This window comes from Lontra canadensis, unplaced genomic scaffold (genome assembly GCF_010015895.1).
Source record: "Lontra canadensis isolate GAN:19392208 unplaced genomic scaffold, GSC_riverotter_1.0 scaffold124, whole genome shotgun sequence".
In the NCBI taxonomy this organism is placed as follows: Eukaryota; Metazoa; Chordata; class Mammalia; order Carnivora; family Mustelidae; genus Lontra; species Lontra canadensis.
Genome location: NW_022631118.1, coordinates 1,995,457 through 2,017,495, shown reverse-complemented (window position 1 = coordinate 2,017,495; position 22,039 = coordinate 1,995,457). Strand labels below are relative to the sequence as shown.

The 22,039-nt window shown below is 45.3% G+C and overlaps 1 protein-coding gene across 1 annotated transcript in view; it reads right to left on the bottom strand.

The window, feature by feature from the left end:
• The window catches only part of SLC6A11 (solute carrier family 6 member 11), a 126,536-nt gene that overhangs the window by 49,128 nt on the left and 55,369 nt on the right, over positions 1–22,039 (bottom strand). The window contains exon 6 of the mRNA XM_032841502.1: positions 17,923–18,057. Coding sequence (XP_032697393.1) covers positions 17,923–18,057 — 135 coding nt within the window. The remainder of the gene's footprint in view (positions 1–17,922; positions 18,058–22,039) is intronic.

The window sequence follows — 22,039 nt, the reverse complement described above, 5'->3', positions numbered from 1 at the left end:
CTGAGGGAACAGTGGCACAAGGATGGACAATGTCTTTTCAAGGTCAGGGATAGAGCTGATTCTGAGCATGGGAGTTCCCTACTATGCAACACTGCCTTCTTGGGGGAGGGGAGGGGAGGAAATGCAAGGACCAAGGCCCTTACAACATTGGAGGCTGAGCTTTGCCCACGGGCCCCTCATATTTAGAACATCTCTAAGGCTCTCATCAAGGAGAATGAGATATGTTTGACCTCTTTGTGAACATTATGCAGGACTCAGCACTCGCCCTGCAGGGGTTGCCAGTGCTTGGTTTGCATATGAGAAGTGAGGGAAGTGGAACATGAGATTCACACACCAGTGAGTTTTCACAGAGAAGAACATCAAATGTCACAATCCCAGCAAACTAAAATGTATCAAAGCCTTGTCATCTTGCTGCTTACAGACAGAAGAGATCCTTGCTTTCCTTGCTCCAATCTGTGCTGGGTCAGAAATCATCAGAACACATTGTATGTGCAAAGCAGACTTCTTCCTAACTAAGGAGGAGTTGCAGGAGGCAGTCACAGCATCTTAATTATAAGAACTACATGCACCTCTCTGCAACCCTTGCATTTCTCAGGGTTCTGTTGTACATAACAACATGTTTATTACTCTTGAGTAACTCCAAGGTACAAAGGGTAGGGCTTATTAAGAGAGAAGCCCAGACAGGTTAAGTGGTCTGCCCATGTCACAAAACTAGGCAGTCAGGAGCTGAGTGTATGTTTAGTCTAACCTCTTAACTTCACAGATGGGGAAAAAAGCTCAAAGGGATAGAAATATGACAGGTGTTTCAACTGTAGGTTCTGCATTCCAGTCCAGTTCTCCACTAACTGAGGACTTGGGTAAGTCATGTCCTCTCTCGGGCACTCAGCTACTCATCCACAAAATAAGAAAATAAGCCTAGATATTGACTTTCAAACTTGTTAAAATAGCAAATAAATGGGCTCCATGGGGCTTTTTATCCTGATGAATATGATCTTACTCTATGTGCTGGAAGCAAATTTACTGTCAGAAAATATATTCAATGGGTAGTATGAAATATGAAATCACCACAAACATATCACTTTACAAACAAGACTGAGCTGCTAAATTAAGCACAAATGACTAAGGGCCAATTCCCTTAATGTGCTACCTGAACACTCAGTATGTCACATCCAAGACTAGCAGGTAAAGAGAAGAAAATACTGAGAGTTAAACATAATTTTGTGGGAGATACTGAAAACACATAAAATAACATAGCCATTTAAAATCACAGCCTAGTTTGAAAAGATAGAAAATTCTCCCAGATACCAGAATGAGAGAAGTCAAAGCTGAAAGAGGAGGAGTAGAAATAGACTCAGCAACCCATGGGGATATCCAACCACAGAAAGAAGACTGATGCTTAAACTCCTTTTCAAGGCTAGAATTAAGATTACAACCCTTGAGCATGACTTAAAGCTGAATGGGCTTACTGCAAAAGGCAAGGAGCTGGAAAAGGACTGTCCTATGATGAATGAGTTGTTAGAAAATCCTACCCCTTAGACCAGGACTTTCAACACGAACTTCCAGCTTTGGGTATGATCAAACTTGGTTCCTGTAAAGTGGGCACCCAAGCTTAAACTGCAACCTTAGCATTGCCAGCCTAGAATTCCATACCCAGCTAAACTACCAGTCAAGAGTGACAGTAAAATAATTATCTGTTCAGACATGAACAGACTATGAGAGCTAGTTCCTATGGGGCTTGCTCAAAGAAATATTAAAGGATGTACTTCAGTACAAAGGAAATGTAATCTAGTAGAAAGGAGTGAAAGTAACAGGGAGCAAAGAAATGGATAAACATTGTAAAATCCAAGTATCAACTCTAGAAAGTAACAAGGTGGAATTTTAAAAAGTAGTAAATAACCATAACAAGAATGGAGAGGGATGTGGAATTTGAAGGGAATTTTGTATCTTATGGCATTTTCTTCTTCAGAAAAAAGGATGAGACTGGCCAACAGCCACTTTGATGAACTCGGCATCATCTGTCTTTTCACAGTGTTCTGGGGAAGACCTTTCTTCTCAGCTAGAACCACTGAATGAGCAGCTATCACCACCTTCTCAGGACCTCGCAGGATGGCCTTCCAGTTGCTGTGCTTTCTGCCCAAGACAACAGAGGCCACAGTTCCAGTCCTGATTCTTCAATGGGCATTCTCTGAACTCTTCTGGAAATAACCTGGCCCTTATGGGGTATAGGAACAGGAAGGAACTCACAATGCTAACAGCATTCCTTCAAAGAGCCAGGAGTCACCACTCCACTTCCAAGTGCCTGGAGCAATTTGAGTTTCAGTTTCCAGACTGCCACCTCTCCAAGTCCCTGTTTCCTGGGCCATTTTTCATCTAGAGCATTACTGTCCAATAGAATTTTCTGCAATGATAGAAATGTTCTATATCTGCTCTATACAATATGGTAGCTCCTAGCCACCTATGTCTATTGAGCACCTGAAATTTGTCTAACCAAACTGAGGAAACTGAACTTTAATTTTTATTTAATTTAAATTACTTTAAATTTAAATAGTGAGATATGGCTTACAGCTACTGTAATGGACAGCATAATTCTAAAGGGTGGGCAATCCCTGAAGGGGTCCATTCTATTCCCAAATGATTCCTGAGAGGTAGCTCCCCACCTTTGCTGGAATCCCTGGAGTGGTCTTTTCTACTCTCTGCTCTGGAGTGTAAGACAGGGCAGGTGGGTAGCACCAACACTCAGCCCCAGCCCCACTCCTTCCTCTGACCACAGCCCTCACTGCTTGTCTGACAGCTCTCATACTGCCCTGCTTACTTTCTTGGACCACTGCCCCTCAAACGTTCATGTGTATACAAACCAGAGAGAGATGTTGCTAAAATGCAGACTCTGATGAACAGGTTTGGGATGGAGCCTGAAAGTCTGCATTTTCAACAAGCTGTCAAATAACATTGATGCTTCTGGTGGTCTGGGGACTACATTTTGAGCAGTATGGTTTTAGAGCCATTGTCTTAAAATGTCAGTTAACTTGGCCACCACACCTAGCATAATAGCAGCTTCCACTAATATGTGTATCTTCTCTTTTTGCCATACCTGTTTTCCACAGGGTTTTAAAAGCAAACTCTATGACAATAGGAGAAGGTTAAATCAGTTTATACAGAACAGATGGAGGAAAAAACTTTAAGTGCTGGTCAAGAAAATAAAATCAAATGTACATTCATCTCTTAGAGAAAATAACAGCCAACACTTACTGGGCATTTACTATGCACTGGACTTGATGTGACACACATCATGAATGAAGACTATCTCATTTAATCCTCACAACAACCTTTGTTACAGATTTAAAAAACACACAATCAAGGCACAGAGACTTAAGTAATTTGCCCAGGGTTGTTATAGTGAGTAAGTGAATGGGCCATGATAACCCCCATACTATGCAAGAGCTCTGGTAAAAAGCTCAAGAACAGGGATCTCGATTGTTGAGAGTGGCTGGACTCCTTTAAAGGAAAACATGCTTAAGGAGATATCTGCACACAAATGTTTCTAGCAGCTTTATTCATAATTGCCCAGCTTGGAAGTACCCAGGACATCCATCAATAAATGAAAGAATAAACAAATATGGTACATCTTGCCAATGGATATTATTCATTAATAAAAAGAAATGAGCTGTCAAGCCACAAAAAGACATGCCTAAACCTAAAATGCTTATTACTAGGTGAAACAAGTCAATCTGAAAAGGCTACATGCTGTATGACATTCTGGAAAAGGCACAGCTATGGAGACAGAAAAAGATGAGTTGTTGTCAGAGGTTCAGGGAAGGAAAGAAAGAGTGGGTGGAGCACAGGGGATGTTTAGGGCTGTGGAGCTCTTCTGTATGACACTGTAGTGGTAGATACATTACGCACTTCTCAAAACCCACAGAGTGAACAACACAAAGAATGAACCTGAATGTAAACTGTGGTTAATAACAATGTCTCAAGATTGTCTCATCAACTGTAGCAAATGCATCACACTAATATAAAATGAAAATAATAAGGGAAACCAGAACATGGGTGAAGAGGTATATGGGAATTCTTTGTTGTATCTGCTTCATTTTTTTGTAAAGCTAAAACTACTTTTAGAAAGTTTATTAATTAAAAAAGAACATGCTCAGTGCACAAAATTTTATGTCCAACTGTGGGGAGGGGGGCCAAAACCCTTCCCAATTAAAAACCCCTGTCCTAGAAAACATTACTCATACTCCACCCCATTTCGTAGAGCCCAGCAAATGTCCAGCAAGAGTAATACTTGGCACATTTCTGATTCTTTTTTTTTTTTTTAGATTTTATTTATTTATTTATTTGACAGAGATCACAAGTAGGCAGAGAGGCAGGCAGAGAGAGAGGGGGAAGCAGGCTCCCGCCGAGCAGAGTCTTATGCAGGGCTCAATCCCAGGACCCTGAGATCATGACGTGAGCTGAAGGCAGAGGCTTAACCCACTGAGCCACCCAGGCGCCCCTCTGCTGATTCATTTGAAAGTAAAGCCCTAGCCAGCACATGCCCGGTATGCAGTAAGTGCTCAATAATGCTTGCTGGATGAAAAAACATAAAGCTGGAATCCTAAATAAGACAAAAATAAAAAACAGCCTAAGAATCCAAGGAGTAAGGCTCATGGTCACTCCTCTTCTGTGCTGGTACAGCTGGGGTCAAGACTGTCCATGGTCCCCTCTGGCCCCCACTGCAGCTACTCCTGGTGACATCCCTCTCTCCCTATGAGAATGCAAAATCCTCAAGAGCAACAGCACTGCCCAACTTACCCCTTGTAATCCCAGTACATGGTCAGACCTGGCAGAAAGCAGGTGCCTCTTCAGGGTTTGCTGACATCTCTTTGAAATGAGACTATGTTTCTTTCCTCTGCAGCACCTGTTGGGCTCCTGGAAGTAGCCAGATGAATTCAAACAATGGCACTAACTTCAACCACATCTGCGCATAAACCCATGGGAGGTCACAATGGAAGGGCCACTTTTTGTGTCCCCTATGATGTTACAAAGCCCCCACTGTCCTTGGCAGATGGGCTTCCTCCTTGCTTTACTCTGCCCACCCACTCCAAAATCAAGGTCATTTGACACATGTGTCCACTTCTTTCCTCACCTCCAAACTCATCCTATTTGCTTTCTCTTTTTCTGCCCCTAGAGAAGTTTACATGTTGCTGATTCATTTAATCTTACTATGTCTACAAGGGAAGCAGATGAGTAAAAGACTGGATGTTGAGGCTTACAAGAGAGGAAACTGAGGCTCAGAGAGGGTGAGTGCCTGCTCAAGGTCACATAGTGAGGTGAGTGAGAGGCAGGCATTCAAACGCAGCTCTGACTCTCATACTCTGCTGGCAAGTTCTACTGAGCCGCTCCTGTCTAAGCAGTCTTCTGACGTTACAGCTCTATACATGCCAACCAACCTCGGGCCCAGAAACTTTCAACAGCTCCCTCCTGGCCAGTGAATGAAGTCCTAAGCTCTTTGGGCTTGGCACCCAAGGTTTCCAGTGATGGGGCCTCAGTCTACTATCTCAATCTTATTTCTTATGATTTCCTGCAACAAAACCTGTCCTATAGCCGCACTGAGTTACTGACCATTCACTTTGCATATGCAGACTTTCCTATGTCTGGTCTTTGTTTACCTCCAAACAGCCTTCTCTTCCCCATCCTTTAGGGATCCAATCAAAGGCTATATGTTTCACAAAGTCTCTAAAGGATGTGTAATTGGGAACAATTTTGTTCTCCTGACCATGTGTGGTCCTTTATCTGAACCACCATATGGCATTCACCCACCCACCAGTCCAGTATTGACTGGGGGACTCACATGCACCAGGCTGTGTGCGACAGGGGCGGGGGAATCCATGGTGCATGAAGTTTTTTGGTTACATGGAACTACATACTAACAGGGGGAGGTCAACAGTGAACACATCAACCAACACATGAGACTGCTTCAGAGAGCCATTAGCCCCATGAATAAAAGAAAACAGGGGTTTGGTGAAAGTCCTGGGGCTTAGTGGGGGATGTATGAGCTCGGGCGGCCAGAGGTGACTTGACTTTGGAGCTGAGATTTGCAGGGCAAGAAGGAGCAGGACATGGGAATATCTGAGAGAACACTAATCCACATAAGCAGGGTCTGTGGTAGGAAAGAGCCTAGAATGCCCAGGGCCATGTGGGAGATGGAACAAGGCCACAAAGGTGCCACGGTGAACAGTTTGGATATTAATCCTTGTGCAAGGGGAAGCTCCCGGGGGGACTGTAAGCAGAAAAGTCAGACCTCTGCTTCTGGTCATGACTGAGTGACTGGTATTAGACTAGTCCTCCTCCATAAGCAACCATCAAAGCAGACAAAATAGCGGAGGCAACTGTTTCAGGCATTGAATAACATGCTGGTCAGGACTGGTATTCCTAAGAGATGGGAAATTCCACAGGGGTTTTGCCCAGCATTCCACCTGGGAACAATTTCTTCACCACAGCACAGAGGGCTAGAGTCCGAGTAGAACACATAGTCTCACCGGGCCAAGGAGGCTGGGCCAGAGTGTGGGACAGGTGACACAGTTATAATCTATAGTGTTGAGCACCAGAAAGGGGGACCTGTATAGAGCAGGGCCCCAGAAGTCCATGTGGAGGTCTCCTGTGAGGCTGTGGTTGACAGCTGAGCTATAAAGGTCCAGGGTGAGCCCATCCAAGGCCAAATAGTGGTATTACAGGTTGAGAGTGGAACAGAGACACTAGAGGCTGGACGGGGGGGGTTGGGGGGGGAGGGCGGGGGACAGGGCTGGGAGACTGGAGATCCTGCCTATAAAAGTGGACAGATCTGGCCAGCACCAAGTATTCATCCTTGGCATCTGGCTGAGACACAGAACAACCTCCACTGAGGAGCAAGGACAATGCCTCCAGGCAAGGTTTCTCCACCATGGCATTATGGATATTTTGAGCCCCATAATTTTTTGTTGCAGGGACTGTCCTGTGTAGTGGATGATGTTTAGCAGCATCCCTGGACTCTTTTCACCAGATGCCAGTAGCACACACAGCAGTGACAACACTGTTTCAAATATTGCCAAATGTCTCCTGGGAAGCAAACTTTCCCGGGTTGAGAACCAGTGCTCTAGAGTAAGAATTACAGATAACTACTTTAGACCCATCCTAACAAGGCCTAAAGCAGAGCCCTGACAAACTGTACAGAGGACAAAGAGTTTAGAGCCTAAGTCCCACTGAGTTAGAGGGTCTTAAGAAACAGCTTGAGATTTTCACATATCTGTACTAAGAAAACACAAAGTTGAGTCTACAGAAGTTTAAGGTGTCAGCCAGTAATTGAAATACCTATTCAAATAAAAACCAACACTCTTCAGAGGAAGATAACAGAATCCAGAGCATCTATAATATAGTATCTGTAATATTCAACTACAATCCACAGTATTCAATCAAAAACTACCAGGCATGCACAAAAACAAGAAGATATGATTGATTCACTAAGGAAAAGAGATGTGAGATTTAACAAAGACTTTAGAGTAGCTATTATAAACACACTCAAGGAATTAAAGTGCAACACACTTAAAGAATAATGCCAGGAAGTTACATAAGCCAGGATTCCTTTTTCAAAGCTCCCTCAGTCTGCAGGGTGAGGAAGGGAATACTGGTAAGGGGCAGGGAGTCCACTTGGAGGCTATTCTATTAGCCCAGAGAAGGCTGGTTTGTGTCTTAGTTGTCTGAGATGCACTTGAATTAGTATGTTCAACCCTGGTAGATACTCTCAAAGTGGGGCACAAATTGTGGCAGATGAATCAAGAGAGAACAAGCAAATGCAAGAATAAGTGACTGTCTCAACATTGGGAACAAGGTGAGATGGACAGTTGTTCCAAAGTGGAGGTGAAAAGTTTCCTTGTGTGGGGGGGTGGCAATCAGAAACTGATCCGGTTACTATGGACTGGATTCCTGCACTGGGTGGGCACTAAACCCACCTGATGCTAGAGTCTAGGATTCTCATTAAGTAGTCCTGTAGGTCTGAGATGCTCAAAGATGCCAGAGCCAAGATGGGCAGCACAGGGCTGCAGAGTAAGAGCAAGACCAGAAAAATCAGATAAGACAAAGAGTTTTAGGAGTGTATCCTTTACATGACCAAGTCAGAGTCACCTAGGTTCAAGTACTATCTCTGCCAGCAGAAGACAAGTGATTTAACCTCTTGGACCCTCAGTCCCCTCATCTGAAAAACCCTTAGGAAAAAGGTTTTTAAAACTCTCATGACTTACAAGAGAGAACCTTTCTTAGGGTAATAGAACCTCAGGTCCTCTCTTACAGATCTGAAGAATTTAAGGTACTTATATATAGGACTTAGTGCCTGAGTCTAGAAAACAATAATTTTCAGTAAGAATTTGCTGATTCAGTGAATAGGATTAATTAAATGGTGAGTTTGTGAAGCACAGCATCTGTCAGAAAATCAGCCTTAAAAGAAACAATAACTAGAATCACTACTCTCACATGTACCAGTTGTGCAGTGAAGCAGTTCTTCAACCACTGAGACTATAGATTAATAAGGGGCTGCTGAAACAGTTCAGAACTAAAATTCATAAAACCTCCCTTTGAGTAAACCTGTGACTGAAAGGATTTAATGAGGAGCCCCAGTGATACACAGCATCTCCTTGGAGTATATCGGAATTCTGATTCCACAGAGTAGCAACTCTTAAGGAATTTCAAGCAGTCAAGAAAAAAGGAAATGTTCACTACTTCTCAGTGTGTGAGTTAGATCAGTAATGTGTCCCTAATTCTTGAGTTCACCTGGTGGTGACTGGAAGGAGAACACCCGTGTCAGATGAATTCCAACCCCAGTAACTCCCTTCACACTTTTATCGCTGACTTAATTATGTGTGCCTCCCAAGAAACTGTCATCTTTTTGAAGACAAGAATCGTGTCATCTGATTCTGTATCCCCAGTACCTGGTACTGAGGAGACAACAATAAATGCTAGTAGAACAGGGACTCTAACCCAGAATCAAATATACCAAAAGGAAACCTTGATCGATTTTCAGTCTCAAGGAATAGCCCTCATGTTTAGTGAGGTTTGCAATATTTTCAAAAGCGTTTCCAACATCTGTAAGTCAATGTCATTATTTACATTTTGGTTTCAAAGTTCAACAGCCAAGAACCCATTTTTCCTTGGATCCATTTAGAACCAGAGTACACTGCCACCAGGTGGCAGCAATTCCATGGGCACATCCATTAGGTTCATCAGGTAAGCTTTTAAATGAAGGTCTTATTTTCCCTGATTTGTTCTTGTGTGGTGGGTAGCTGGAGTAGATTTCTAGTGTTCTGAGATGCTCTCACTGTTTGGACATCCTTCTACCCCACCTTCAGAACTTGGACACCTTAGCCGCAAACTCCAGTTCCCTGCATAGAAGAGACGGACTTGGAGAATGTGTGCACACCCTGGGAAAGCAGACCCCACGATCTGGATCTGTGACAGGCCTTTCTGTTCTTGCCCTGAAAACACACACTTGAAACACAATGAAGAGTGAGAATGGCAAGAATCTGGGGCAAGGAAAATGTGATTTCCTGCAAAAGCCCCTCCATTCCCCAAAGACTGAAAAGACAGAAAATAAAAATTTGAGGGGGAAAAAAATGGAGTGGAAGCACTCTACACTTCAGAGAGAACACAGGGCTGACAGTGAAGACAAATAGATGTTTAGAAAGTTATAAGAGACCACAGAATGCAAACTGCCGGAGGACAAAGAAGGCAAGCTGCTGGGTTGCTTCAAGTTCTTGACGAGAAACTTAATTTACTGGATTCACAATAAAGGCACTTGGTTCCGAGTTCAAAGCCTGCCCCTTGGGCTGTGGGGCTCCGACTCATCCTGCCCAGAGCCAGTGACATAGAGGCAAATGAAGAACCTCACCAGTGTCCCCAGAAACCTACTGTATGCCAGACCCTGGGCTGGGCACCGAAAACGAGAACCAGAAGTGCTCTTGTAACCATGTGCACACTTACTTCACTTATTTCACTGTGTGGTGGGTATTCTCTCTTTTTTTTTTTTAATTTTATTTATTTGACAGAGAGAAATCACAACTAGGCAGAGAGGCAGGCAGAGAGAGAGGAGGAAGAAGGCTTCCTGCGGAGCAGAGAGCCCAATGTGGGGCTCGATCCCAGGACCTGATCATGACCTGAGCCGAAGGCAGAGGCTTTAACCCACTGAGCCACCCAGGTGCCCCTGTGGTGGGTATTCTTACCCCAATGGACAGGTGAGAACCCTGAGTCCTGAAAGGTAAAGGGAAAACAGCCTGAAGGACACCAAGCTGGCCAATGGCAACAGAGTGACTCAATTTCCTTTCCTGGAAACTAGATTCCACTGCACTACAAATCCTGTCTCTGGAGAGCTTATGACCGACTGCAGGACATGCTACTACCTTTACACCTTAAAACAACTTCCACGACTCTCTCTCTAGACCTCATAGTTACTCCATGAGGAAGGTGTTCTTGGTTCCCCGGCTCCCCACAGCTGAGCTCTCTTTACCTGCTTTTTGGAATTCTCTTGCCTCAATGGCTGGGGAGACAGAAGGAGGGAGCCTCTGTGAATGCACGTGCCTATCCAGATCAACACTTCATCAGTCTTCCTGCAGAATGCCACGCAAGCCCAGAGGGGCCAGGGGCACCCCTTGAAAGGATTTTTCCCTTGTCTAATGCCCCAGGGAGCTGAGGTCCAGAGTGCTGCACCAGTCAGGAGCCCTGTGTTCCTTTAGAAATGTAAATGACATTGCAAACAGGCATGTCTGAACCCCTTGTAAGCAGCAGGGATAGGGAGCTGGAGGCCCGGGCTGGAATTCATGGAGATTCTGTGTCACAGAAAGGCCCCACATCCTTGTCACTCTGGCTGGGATGTGGGCTGCAGGGAGCAAGAGTGTCCTATGGGGCAGAGGTACTTCAAATGTTATTTTCCTTCTGTGGGTTATTACCTGTCCTACCCGGCTAACATGCATAGGCACCAAGACTTCAAAAAACCCCAACTGTATTTCCAGAGAAGTAAAGCTCTGATGATAACAGGCAGGCTTCACAGCTATTACCGGATCACTGGGACAGGGCTGGCCCTTCCAGCAGCAGGACAGAGAAGGCAAGTGGGGGTTCCATCCAGTGCCTGGGGCACCAGTGGTCAGCCCTCCCGTGAAGCCTCTACCCACAGATGCTCCTGAGAAGCAAAAGATGGAAAGGGATGGCATGGATGTAGCTACTTTAGATCTTCCTCAGTATGTAAAAGGCATGACTTATTCACATGCTTTGGCATGAGGACCATCACCAAGAACAAGGCGCACGTTCTTCTCAACAGATCAAAGGAAGGATGAGAAGCTCTGATCGCCTCCAACTGTCTTCCTTATATGGATGGAAACCAACCCAGTCAAGGACTAGTGAGGCTCCTTCCTCTTCCTCCAGACTGTGGGCTCTCTGGGGACAAGGGGAGAGGGGCTTATTCATTCTATGTACTGAATATGTGACATAGTAGACATGCAGCAAATATCTGTGGGATGCACTAACAGCTTTGCTGGGCTCTGGAAATAGGTGAGTGGTACACAGGATCCTGGTCGTGATCCCTGTCCTCTTGGAGTTGGCAGCCTAGAGAAGACTCCCAGGAAGTGCTCATTTTACCTCTGCTGGCCCTCAGTCCACCTAAGAGCAACACCCCCCTACCCCCCCACCAACACACACACTTCTGGGAATGGCTGGAGCAGTGCAGGAAACTGATGGGGCTCTGAGGCCGGAGACCTGACCGTCTCTGGCAGCGGCCCCTCTGACCAGCCCCAGTCCCTGGGGCTCACCTCCTCCATCCCCTCTCCTTCCTACTTGTTTACCCATAAGAGACTGTTTCGTAGCTCCACCATCAACCCTTTTGACCCTGGTAGCTGCAGGAAGCCTGAACACTGTGACTTCTAGATCAACCCCAAGAAACAAGGCTGTTCACACTCCTCAACAATCCAAACCACTAGACCTCCCTGGGAACTTTTCTTCCTCGTGCAGTCTGAAGGGCAAATGGGAAACTAAGTCAGGATCATTACTCAAAAAAACAAAGGAGATACTACCTGATAAAAGGAGATAACTACCAAGAGACTGAGCCTTTTTCTGATCTCCTGATTAAGGATTTCCAGCTGACAGCTCTACTTTCTCTAATTTTGAGTCATGCCTCCATTGTTTTGAGCAGGACCACGCGGCTACCTGAAGACCTAACACTACTGCAAGATGATTCTCCAGCCCTGGCTCTGCCCCAAACTGCAGCCCACCATCTTCCCCTGGTACTGGTTTTGCCAAGTCCATGCGCATTCTAGTATTTATGGAATAGATGCTTGCCAATGAATCTGGATCCTTATCACATACAAGTATGTATATGCATGTGTGTGTAAGTGTACATAGATACAGCTTCATTCTAGCAATAATAACTATGAAGTCACGGTTTCGATGTGGTTGACTGATATCCCAGGTTTTTGTTTTTTTGTTCTTTCTAATGCACATGAAAATAAATATATAACTATAATAAAAAGAAAAAAAAAAAAACAGTCCTCCACTGACTGGGTCATTGTACTTCACCTTCCCAGTCATCTGATGGGGCAGGAACTACAACCTATAAGCCTCATTGTAGGGAAGGCGGACTTGGCACCGGACAGGGGAGGAGACTTGCTAGAGGCCCCACCACCAGTAACAGGAGAGTGGGAATTGAAACCAGGGCCTTCCTGTTGGAAACCATGGCCTGGGGCATGCACAAATGAGAATGCTTGGAACTGGGGCGTGTGGATCTGCTGTTTTCTTCTTCAGACATCACCTTCCTTCATTTAGTATTCTCTTGCCCCAAACCCAGGAACCCTGGGCTCTAAGTCCTAATTGGACCACTGAGCTGCTATGTGGCAACAGGCAAGTAGCTCAGCCTCTCTGACCTGGATCTGTGGTTCTACTGACCCACCCACAGGCTGCCTTCCCTCGGCACACGGAGATAAATCTGTGTGATATGCTAGCCTCGAAAGTCTGAAGCGGTGTCAAGATCCCTCCAGAGAGTCAGGGGTCCCATACATCCCACCACTAACCTTTCAGCCCCCTGGAGCAGACAGAAAGCAGGCTCAGGGGTGCTCCCTCCTCCCTTTTCAGCCATGTTGGGCCCATCCCGCAACATACCCCAGCTTCCAAAAAATACCAGCTACGTGTAGTTTTGTTTACCTTCTGTCTTGCAGACACTATCCTTACCTCTGCCCCACACGGTTAACTCTCATGTTGATTTTGGGGTGCACACACACACACAAACACACAAACATACACATTTCCTTGCCATCAGTGACGGAGGATCAAAAACATAACTCAGATCTGGTGAGCTGCAGGTTTTTAGAATTTTAGCTAAAACAATAGAACCTTCCTTCAAAAATCAAAATAGCTTTGGCTCTTATAGTCATTCAGCAAATATTTACTGAGCACCTATTATGTACCAGGCACTGGTACTGGAGACACAGTGGTGGACAAGGCAGATACAGTGCTTGCTTCCAAGCTGTCTTCTCTGGGAGGTCCACCCTGGCCACCATGCTGGAAACTGCAGCTCTCTTTCAAGCTCTCCCCTTGACACTCCATACTTGGTCTCCATGGGTCTTGTCACCATTTAATGGACTGCATATTTTATTTTTACTTCTGTTTTCTGCCTTCTTCCTTGACTAGCATATAAACGTCATTATTTTGTCCACTGTCTACTACTACATCCCTGATACCTATAATAATCTCTGATACAGAATAGGCACTTAGTAAGTATCTGCTAAGCAAATGCATGGGTGTCAAGTGAATCATACGTGTAATACAGGCATATATGTATGTATATATATAAATATTCCATTGTACATATGGTAAATGCTTTGGAAAACAAGTAGAAATCCTTGGGGGTGAATGGTTGGCAGTTGGGAAAGACTTGCCTGAAAACGTGATGTTTAAACTGAGTGGCTATGAGGCAAGGTGGGGAAGGGGGATCTGGGGAAGAAAGAGGGAGTGTTCTCAACAGAGAGACAGCATGTGCAAAGGTCCCAAGTCAGAAAGAAGGCCAGTATCTGGGATGAACTAAGAAAGGTGGGGAGGGAGGAGGGATGAAGCAAGGACACAATTCAAGGAAGCCCTTGGAGGTCCTTCCCTTTGGATCTTATTCCAAAGACCACAGGAAATCCCAGAAGGGATTTAAGCAAAAAGGTATCTGTCATATTTATATTTCGGAAAAGTCACTCTGCTGCTGCATGAGAGTGGCCTACAAGGGTCAAAAGATCTTTCTGGAAGACCAGTTAGGAGGTTCCTGTCAAGTGGGAGATTGTGGTGTTTGGACCAGGCTTGGTGGCAGCAGAGGTAGAGAGCAACATGGATGGAATGGGGGGGGTACAGATCAGAGGTTATCAACTCTCCCCTTATAGGCATCTGTAGTAACTGGAGCTCAAGGTTAGTAACTTTTCCTAGGAAAGGCCAAATAGTAAATATTTTAGGTTTTGCAGGGGTTCAGGAAAGAGTTACCACAGTCAGCGTGACATTGTTGTCCAAAAGGGCCTGCTGGCAGGAATGGCTCTTGACCAGTGTCTAGGAACTTAGGTAAGATGTTCCCCCTGGTACTAAGTCACACAGTCATTTCAGATGTCTGGGGCACTGAATTCTGCTGTGCCAGCCTGCCTGGATTTCTTATGCAAGCAAGGCAATTTACGGTGAGCACCTGCTTTCCTTCTGAAGGTCGGGAATTCTGGGGTCTGTGTGATTGACCACATGGCCAGAAAGTATCTGTGCACTTAATAAAGTTTCCCCATTGGGATGCCTGGGTGGCTCAGTCAGTTAAGCATCTGCCTTCAGCTCAGGTCATGATCCCAGGGTCCTGGGATTGAGTACCACATCAGGCTTCCTGCTCTACAAGGAGCTGTTTCTCCCTCTGCCTTCCACTCCCCCTGCCTGTGCATGCTCTCTCTCTGACAAATAAATTAATAAAATCTTTATCAATCAATCAATCAATCAATCAATCTTCTTCATTAAAAACCCAGGTCCTGAGCAATCTCCTCTGGGCAGAAATACTGCCCACATGCTGCTGCATTTTGATACTACAAGAAGGAAGATGTTCAGGGGGTCTCCTCTCTGCAGAATACCATGGGAAGCCTAAGCATGGATTCCTCCAGACTTCATCTGATGATGGAAATAGACTACATTCAAGGGTGTAACTGCTGAGTCCCCTGAGCCCTTCTAGTCAATCACTCAACATGTGTGGGGTCTTGGAACCCTCGACACAAGGGGTCATATGGTTTCTGTCTCATCTACTCCACATCGCCTCTGGGTTATGCCTTTGAGCAGCCACAAACAACATGGCTCCGTTCCAATAAACCTTTATTTATGAAACAAGGGCAGAGGGCTGAATCTGGCCTGTAAGGCAGTTTGTCAACCCACGTTCACAGAAAATGCAGGATTCTCTGGATCTACTTTGAAACTGCTGACTGAATTCAATCTTTTCATGTCATTAGTGGGAACACTGAGGCCCAGAAAGAGGAAGAAGTTGTCCAAGGTCACTCAGGATCAGCAGCAGAGCCAGAGGAAGACCAGGTCCAGACTGCTGGCCCAATGTGCTGGCCACAATTCCAAGTGGTCATTCCACAGAACAGCCTTGCAGGTAAGTGCTGGCCTGGGAGCCAAGGCCTAAGAGGACAGAGATGGCAGGAGACTGGGATGGTGTGGGCAGACAGTGTGAATGGTGGACTATCAGGCTTCACTTCTGTTCTGTGTGTGGGTGTGAGTTTGTGGCACACGTGTGCATATGTGTAGATAGGCCTCTATGGTTATAGGTGGTGGCTGGGTTTTCCCAAACTTTTCTGATCATCAGAATCTCCTCTACAGCTTTCTAATAATATAGATGTGCAGTTTCCATCCCATAACCCCTGAAATTGCACTTTTAACATGTTCCAAGGTGTATCAATGATCATTGAGGATTGGAAACTCTGGGTGATGCTCAGAATCTCTTGCCTGACCTTGAGGACCAGGATAAGGAAGCCCATGAGTAGAGGAAAGAACAGGAAATCTGTCAAGAATTTGTGGATCTAACACAAATGCACAGACCAGTGATTCTGGAAATAGGTTTTCCAAAACTGATTCTCCAACTGAGCCTTTGCCATCATAGGTTGGCATTGGCAAGGCCAACAGTCTGGAGCTCATTTCCTTCTTCCTAGGGATTCTGCATGCAATTCAGGATGCTGCCTCGGATGCCTGATGGTGCCCTGAGCCTCGGGGGCCCCTCACAGCACAGCAAACTGAGATAGAAATGAGTACACATTGCCACTCCACCATGGACCTTAATCAGGGTAATGAGTACAGCTGAGCTATAGTAACTCACCCTCCATAAACCTTCCCATCCAATTTCTCCTAACAGGGGGTGGCTGGAAGCCACAGACTGCACACTTGGAATTTCTTGCAGGCTCGTCTTCTATGAATACAGATTCCACATTCTAATGCATGATCCATCTATGTTTGTTTTAGTAGAAATATGGGTACTTCTATGTTCATCGTGTCATTATTTATAATAGCCAAATTGTGGAAGCAGTCCAAGTGTCCCCGGAGAGATGAATGGATAAAGAAGTGGTGTAGAGACACAATGGAATATTATTCAGTCATAAAAAAGAATGAAATCTTGCCATTTGTGACAACATGGATGGACCTGGGGTACTACACTAAATGAAATAAGTCAGAGAAAGACAAATACTGCATTTCACTTATATGTGGAATCTAAAAAAAAAAAAAAATGAACAAAACAAAACTGAACCAGACTCCTAGATACAGAGAACAATGTGGTGGTTGCTGGGGAGTGGGTAGTCAAAATAGGGGAAGGGAATTAAGAGGTACAACTTCCAGTTATAAAATAAATAAGTCATAGGGATACAAGGTACACTATATTAACTATAGTTAATAATATATAACAACTTTGTAGGGTGACAGACAGTAGCTAGATTTATCATGGTGATCACCTCATAATGTATAAAAATGGTGAATCCCTGTGTTGTACACCTGAAACTAATGTAACATTATATGTCAAGTACACTTCAGTTAAAAAAAAAAAAATGGATGTCTCCACATCCATCAAATGTCTTTGAGCCCATTATCTGACATACACACTGGGATTACCTGGTGACCTTTAGAAGATCCTGATACCTAGGACCCACCCCCAGAAAGTTTAATTTAATTGGTCTGGGAATTGGGATTTTTCGAAAGTTTCCAGGAGCTTCTAACAAGTAATGAGGCTGAATACTCCTGGGCCTGCAAGATGTTTGGTTTCATCTCTCGTCTAATGTACCCCCAGGCACACCCCCACTACCCACTTAGAGAAGTTTAGGTATAAACAGTCACTATCCACTACACATATACAACAGCCAATGCCTTCCTTGAGACAACAGGGGAGCCAGTCTTCACCAATTATCTTCTTTCTGTGAGCTACACCCATAAGAAAAATCAATCACCAACACAGACCCAGTTCCTCTGGCTGAGATGCATGGCTGCAGGGATCTGAGATCTTAGGTGGAAGGAAAACATGTGTTTTATTGTCACTAACCTCTGAAATTCAGCACTTCTTCAATTATGAAGGGAGACAACAAATTACAGTATTGTTAGCAGTAGAAATTTCAGATACTTTCATATCACAGTACAGATATCTCCAAAGGTCTACTTTGAAATCATGAAAATGACTGGACCTATTGCAGAATCTTGTTATTTGATATATTGATAAATGAGCACATACTTTATTACCACATCACAAATTCGTTTTTTGTTAATGTATGTATTGAAAATTATTGCTGTGAGAAGGGGTCCACAGGATTCCACGTACTCAGCCAGCTGGTGAGCCCCTGGGTTAGTAGCAGAGGCCCACAGAAGGCTTCCCAGGTGTGATGGGCAACTGGGCATTGAGCAAGCAACTCTTACCTGTGGGTCGGAGAGCCGGGAGAGGTCGGGGTACAGGTAGAACTTGATGCCTTCTGAGGCCCCGGGCAACGTGACCCCTCGGATCAGGAGGATCAGAAGCATGACATATGGAAATGTTGCAGTGACGTACACAACCTGCCCAGGGGAGGAGAGGAAAGAATCAAGAAGGGGTGACAGTGTGGGGGCAACATGGCAGGCTCCTAAATCCCGGCCTGGAGCAAAGGGCTTCCCAGTGCAGGGATACATGAACACCCCACATGGCTTCTTCTCCCACCTCATCTCTCACCATCTGGACCCTTCAAGGGCCAGTTCCTTCAGTGAGTATCTAGTGAGTGCCGACAAAGATGCCTGAGATCAGTACTTTTCAGTCATTTGTGGCCATACCCCACAGAAGGTAATACACAGGATATCAAAATTCCATGCACATCGAGCTGAAACAGGATGTTTCACAAAATACTCACTCTTCCATGTGTGATGCACTCAATATTTTCTATCATATCTGATTTCTTATTTTTAAAAGAGAGCTGGTCATGATGCTCTAAATGCAAGTCACAATTCACCAACAGGCCATGATACACATTTTTAAAAAACAACGCTCTTGAGTAAAATTGAGTTTTCACATTCAAGGATAGGATAGAAAAGTGCAGGAGAGGAGTCAGGGAGGGCACCGTTGGGGGGTGAGAAAGACCCAGTGTGTGCCAGGGCTGATTTCCGTGGGGTGTGTCTGGAGGACCCAATAAACCTGGGCAGCCCTTTCAGCCCACACATTCTGTGCAAATAGCAAAATCCCCCCTGGGTTTCTTTATACAAGAACTGTTTACAAGGAAACAGCCACACCTTCTAGAATCTGGGAGTTCCTGTCCTGGGGCCACACCTTCACCTGAGGTCCTTGCGGGACTCGGTGTCCCCTCCAGCTCTCACTTTTTTCTTTGTCACGTTCTCCTCTGAAATAACTTGGTCATGTCCTCTCAGTGGGGCCTGCCTGTTCCATATGTTTAGATCAGCAACATGTGGGGGCCACAGACGCTTCTGAGGATCTGAGGACAGCTACAGACTCTCGGCCCTTCCGCCAAAGGTACACAGACACGGATATGTGTCCAGCTTTCGGACTGGTTCAGAGCCTCAGAGTGCCCCAGTCAAGGACCTGTGCTCTACGACCTATGGTCTTAATTCTTCTAGTGGAATTGTTTCTCAGCCCAGGGTTTCTTTTACAGCAGTCCAGTCCTTCACTCTGTGCGTTTATTCATTTACTCACTCCTGCCCTACTCACTCACTCACAACACCCAGAACACTCCTACGTACCAAGCACTGAGTTAGATCCTGGAATACACAAATAAGAATGAGTCTTGAATGGAAGTTTCTGCTTCAAGAGGCTTCCCCACTAGGAGAACAGACAGACATGTAGGTAATGCATTATGTGATCAGGGGAGAAAGTAAAGGATGGAGGAGCACAGAGGAACTAATTACGGAGGCAGTCAGGAAGGGCTTCTCCAAGGAGGTGATCCAGGGATTGGCCCATAAAGGATTAGCAGAAGTTGAGGACATGGGAAATGGGGACAGAGGAAAGAAGAGAATAAAATCCTATTAAATGCCAATCACTTCACATGTGACAATAGAAATAGCCACATTTATATAGCATTTCCTCTTGGATTTTTTCCTTGCATTATTTATTTTATTTTCATATAAATTAACATCTTAGAAAAACTGAAATAGAAACGCTAAATACAGAGGGTGCCTGGGTGGCGCAGTCGGTTAAGCATCTGCCTTCTACTCAGGTCATGTTCCCAGGGTCCTGGGATCAAGCTCTGTGTCCTGGCTGCCTGTTCAGCTGGGAGCCTGCTTCTCCCTCTCCCTCTGCCTGCCGCTCCTCCCCCTTCTGGTGCTCTCTCATTTGCTCTGTCAAATAAATAAGTTTAAAAAATCTTTTTTATTTTTTTAAAAAGATTTTATTTCTAGGGGCGCCTGGGTGGCTCAGAGGGTTAAGCCTCTGCCTTCGGCTCAGGTCATGATCTCAGGGTCTTGGGATCGAGCCCCTCATCAGGGAGCCTGCTTCCTCCTCTCTCTCTGCCTGTCTCTGTGCCTACTTGTGATCTCTGTCAAATAAAGAAATAAAATCTTTTTTTTTTTAAAGATTTTATTTCTTTATTTGACAGACAGAGATCACAAGTAGGCAGAGCAGCAGGCAGAGAGAGAGGGGGGAAGCAGGCTCCCTGCTGAGCAGAGAACCCAATGATGGGCTGGATCCCAGGACCCTGAGATCGTGACCTGAGCTGAAGGCAGATGCAAACTGACTGAGCCACCCAGACATCCCTCCGTCTGGTCTGTTTTGAGCATACTGGGCCACCAGGGTGTCATTAAGGGGTCACTTATAACCTGACCAAATAAGCTCTGACCATGCCCTCAGCAATACACATGGATGCGGACTGTTCCTCAAGGTCCAAACTGGCATGACTTACTAAATGGCTAAGGATTCTTCTGAAGCAATCCCATTATTTAGAGCTCTAAATGCATGCTCTGCTTCTATATTACATTGAGGAGAACTACACTCCCTCCACTGAAATCCACACCCTCATTTTTACAGTTTTTAAAATAAAACCATAAGGGAAAGAAAATATTCAGATGAACTGTCCAAAGACCACAGTGCAGACAATGACGTAGGCTGCCAAAATGAAACCACCGGCTGGCAGGCGTTAGCTAGAAAAAATCCCTTTGTGAGCTGAGGTTTGAGAGCTTTGAGTCAGGGAACAAAAGGTGGCTTAGGGGCATCATTATGTAATGGACACAAGTGGAGAATGGTATGAAAGTCGAAAATGCAATGCTGAGGACAGCCTGTATCTGACACTGGTCCCAGTTCTCCCAACAGCCCCTTTAACCCTCAACTATACTAGATACCTGGACAACATCTTTGATTTTTCCTGAGAACAGCCATAGACTGTGCAAACAATACAGACCTTGTCATTAAGAAATTGCACATAAAAGGCATGCATGCCGCCACATCCTGCCTGTGCTCATGGCAGGCATCACCAACTGATCACAATACTCTCTGAAGTTAAGCGGGGATGTAGCTAAGCCTCAAGACCCTCCACAGTATTCTGGGCAGCCTCCATAATCAACTGGGAAGAAATCCACTATCTCCTACTCTTGCTCTAGCCCATTTTTTCACTGATGCATTCACAGTGTCCTGCAGGCCCTCAGTCCCTGTCCCCAGAGTGGTAAGACCCAGATCTTGTGCTCAAAGAAAGAACTGCTGAATGTGCATGCCTGAATGACATTCCTGGGATCATGACACCCACTGGACTAATGTGAAACATGAAAAGGAGGCTAGAGAGATGGGCTGGAAGCTTCTTTATGGATAGTTTCAGCCTTTTGGCTCTGACAGCGGGGTTGAAGCTGGGTTTCCAACGCTAAGCAGGAATTGGAAAGGCTTAGTCCGCCAAGGAAGATGTCAAACTAGCCAACAGTGAGGAAATGGGCTGAGAATACTGACTCCCAGGCTGTGCTCCAGGTGTTCAAACTGGAGCCTGCCACCCCTCTTCCCCCAAATTCTTCCGCATTCAATCAGGGGCAGCAAGTCCTGACAATTTGATCTCTAACTATATTCTGACATGACACCCCCTCTTCAGCCCCATCACTGGGAACTTGTGTCATCTTTCTCCTCGGTCCAGTGACAGTCCCATGCTATCCACGCTGCAGCCTGGGTTTCAAAACTGAGTCCAGCATGTGTCTTCCTGATCTCCCCAGGCTCACATTCAAGGTTGTGGGATATAGAGCAAAGGGTTGGGGTCTGAGTCAGATGACCTGTGTTTAAGCTTGACTCTGCCCCGACTTGCTGTGTGACTTGATTAGTTTCCATCCTTCCCCCAACCACTCTGTCCTCTGCTGTGCCAGCTTCCTTACCCTCAGAGAGTGTGCCAGCCTCCCTGAGGGTAAGTCCTCCTTATCTTTTCTTATCTTACCTAAGATAAATCCTCCTTATCTTTTCAGGTCCCCCTTTATCTGTAACACCCAGTCCTAGGTATTCATCCTGAGAATACCTGAAATCCCACAAGGCTAGGACTCCTTCAAGTCAGGGACCCTGCCTTCTAGGTGCAATATCATTGTCCTACCTGCTTTATAT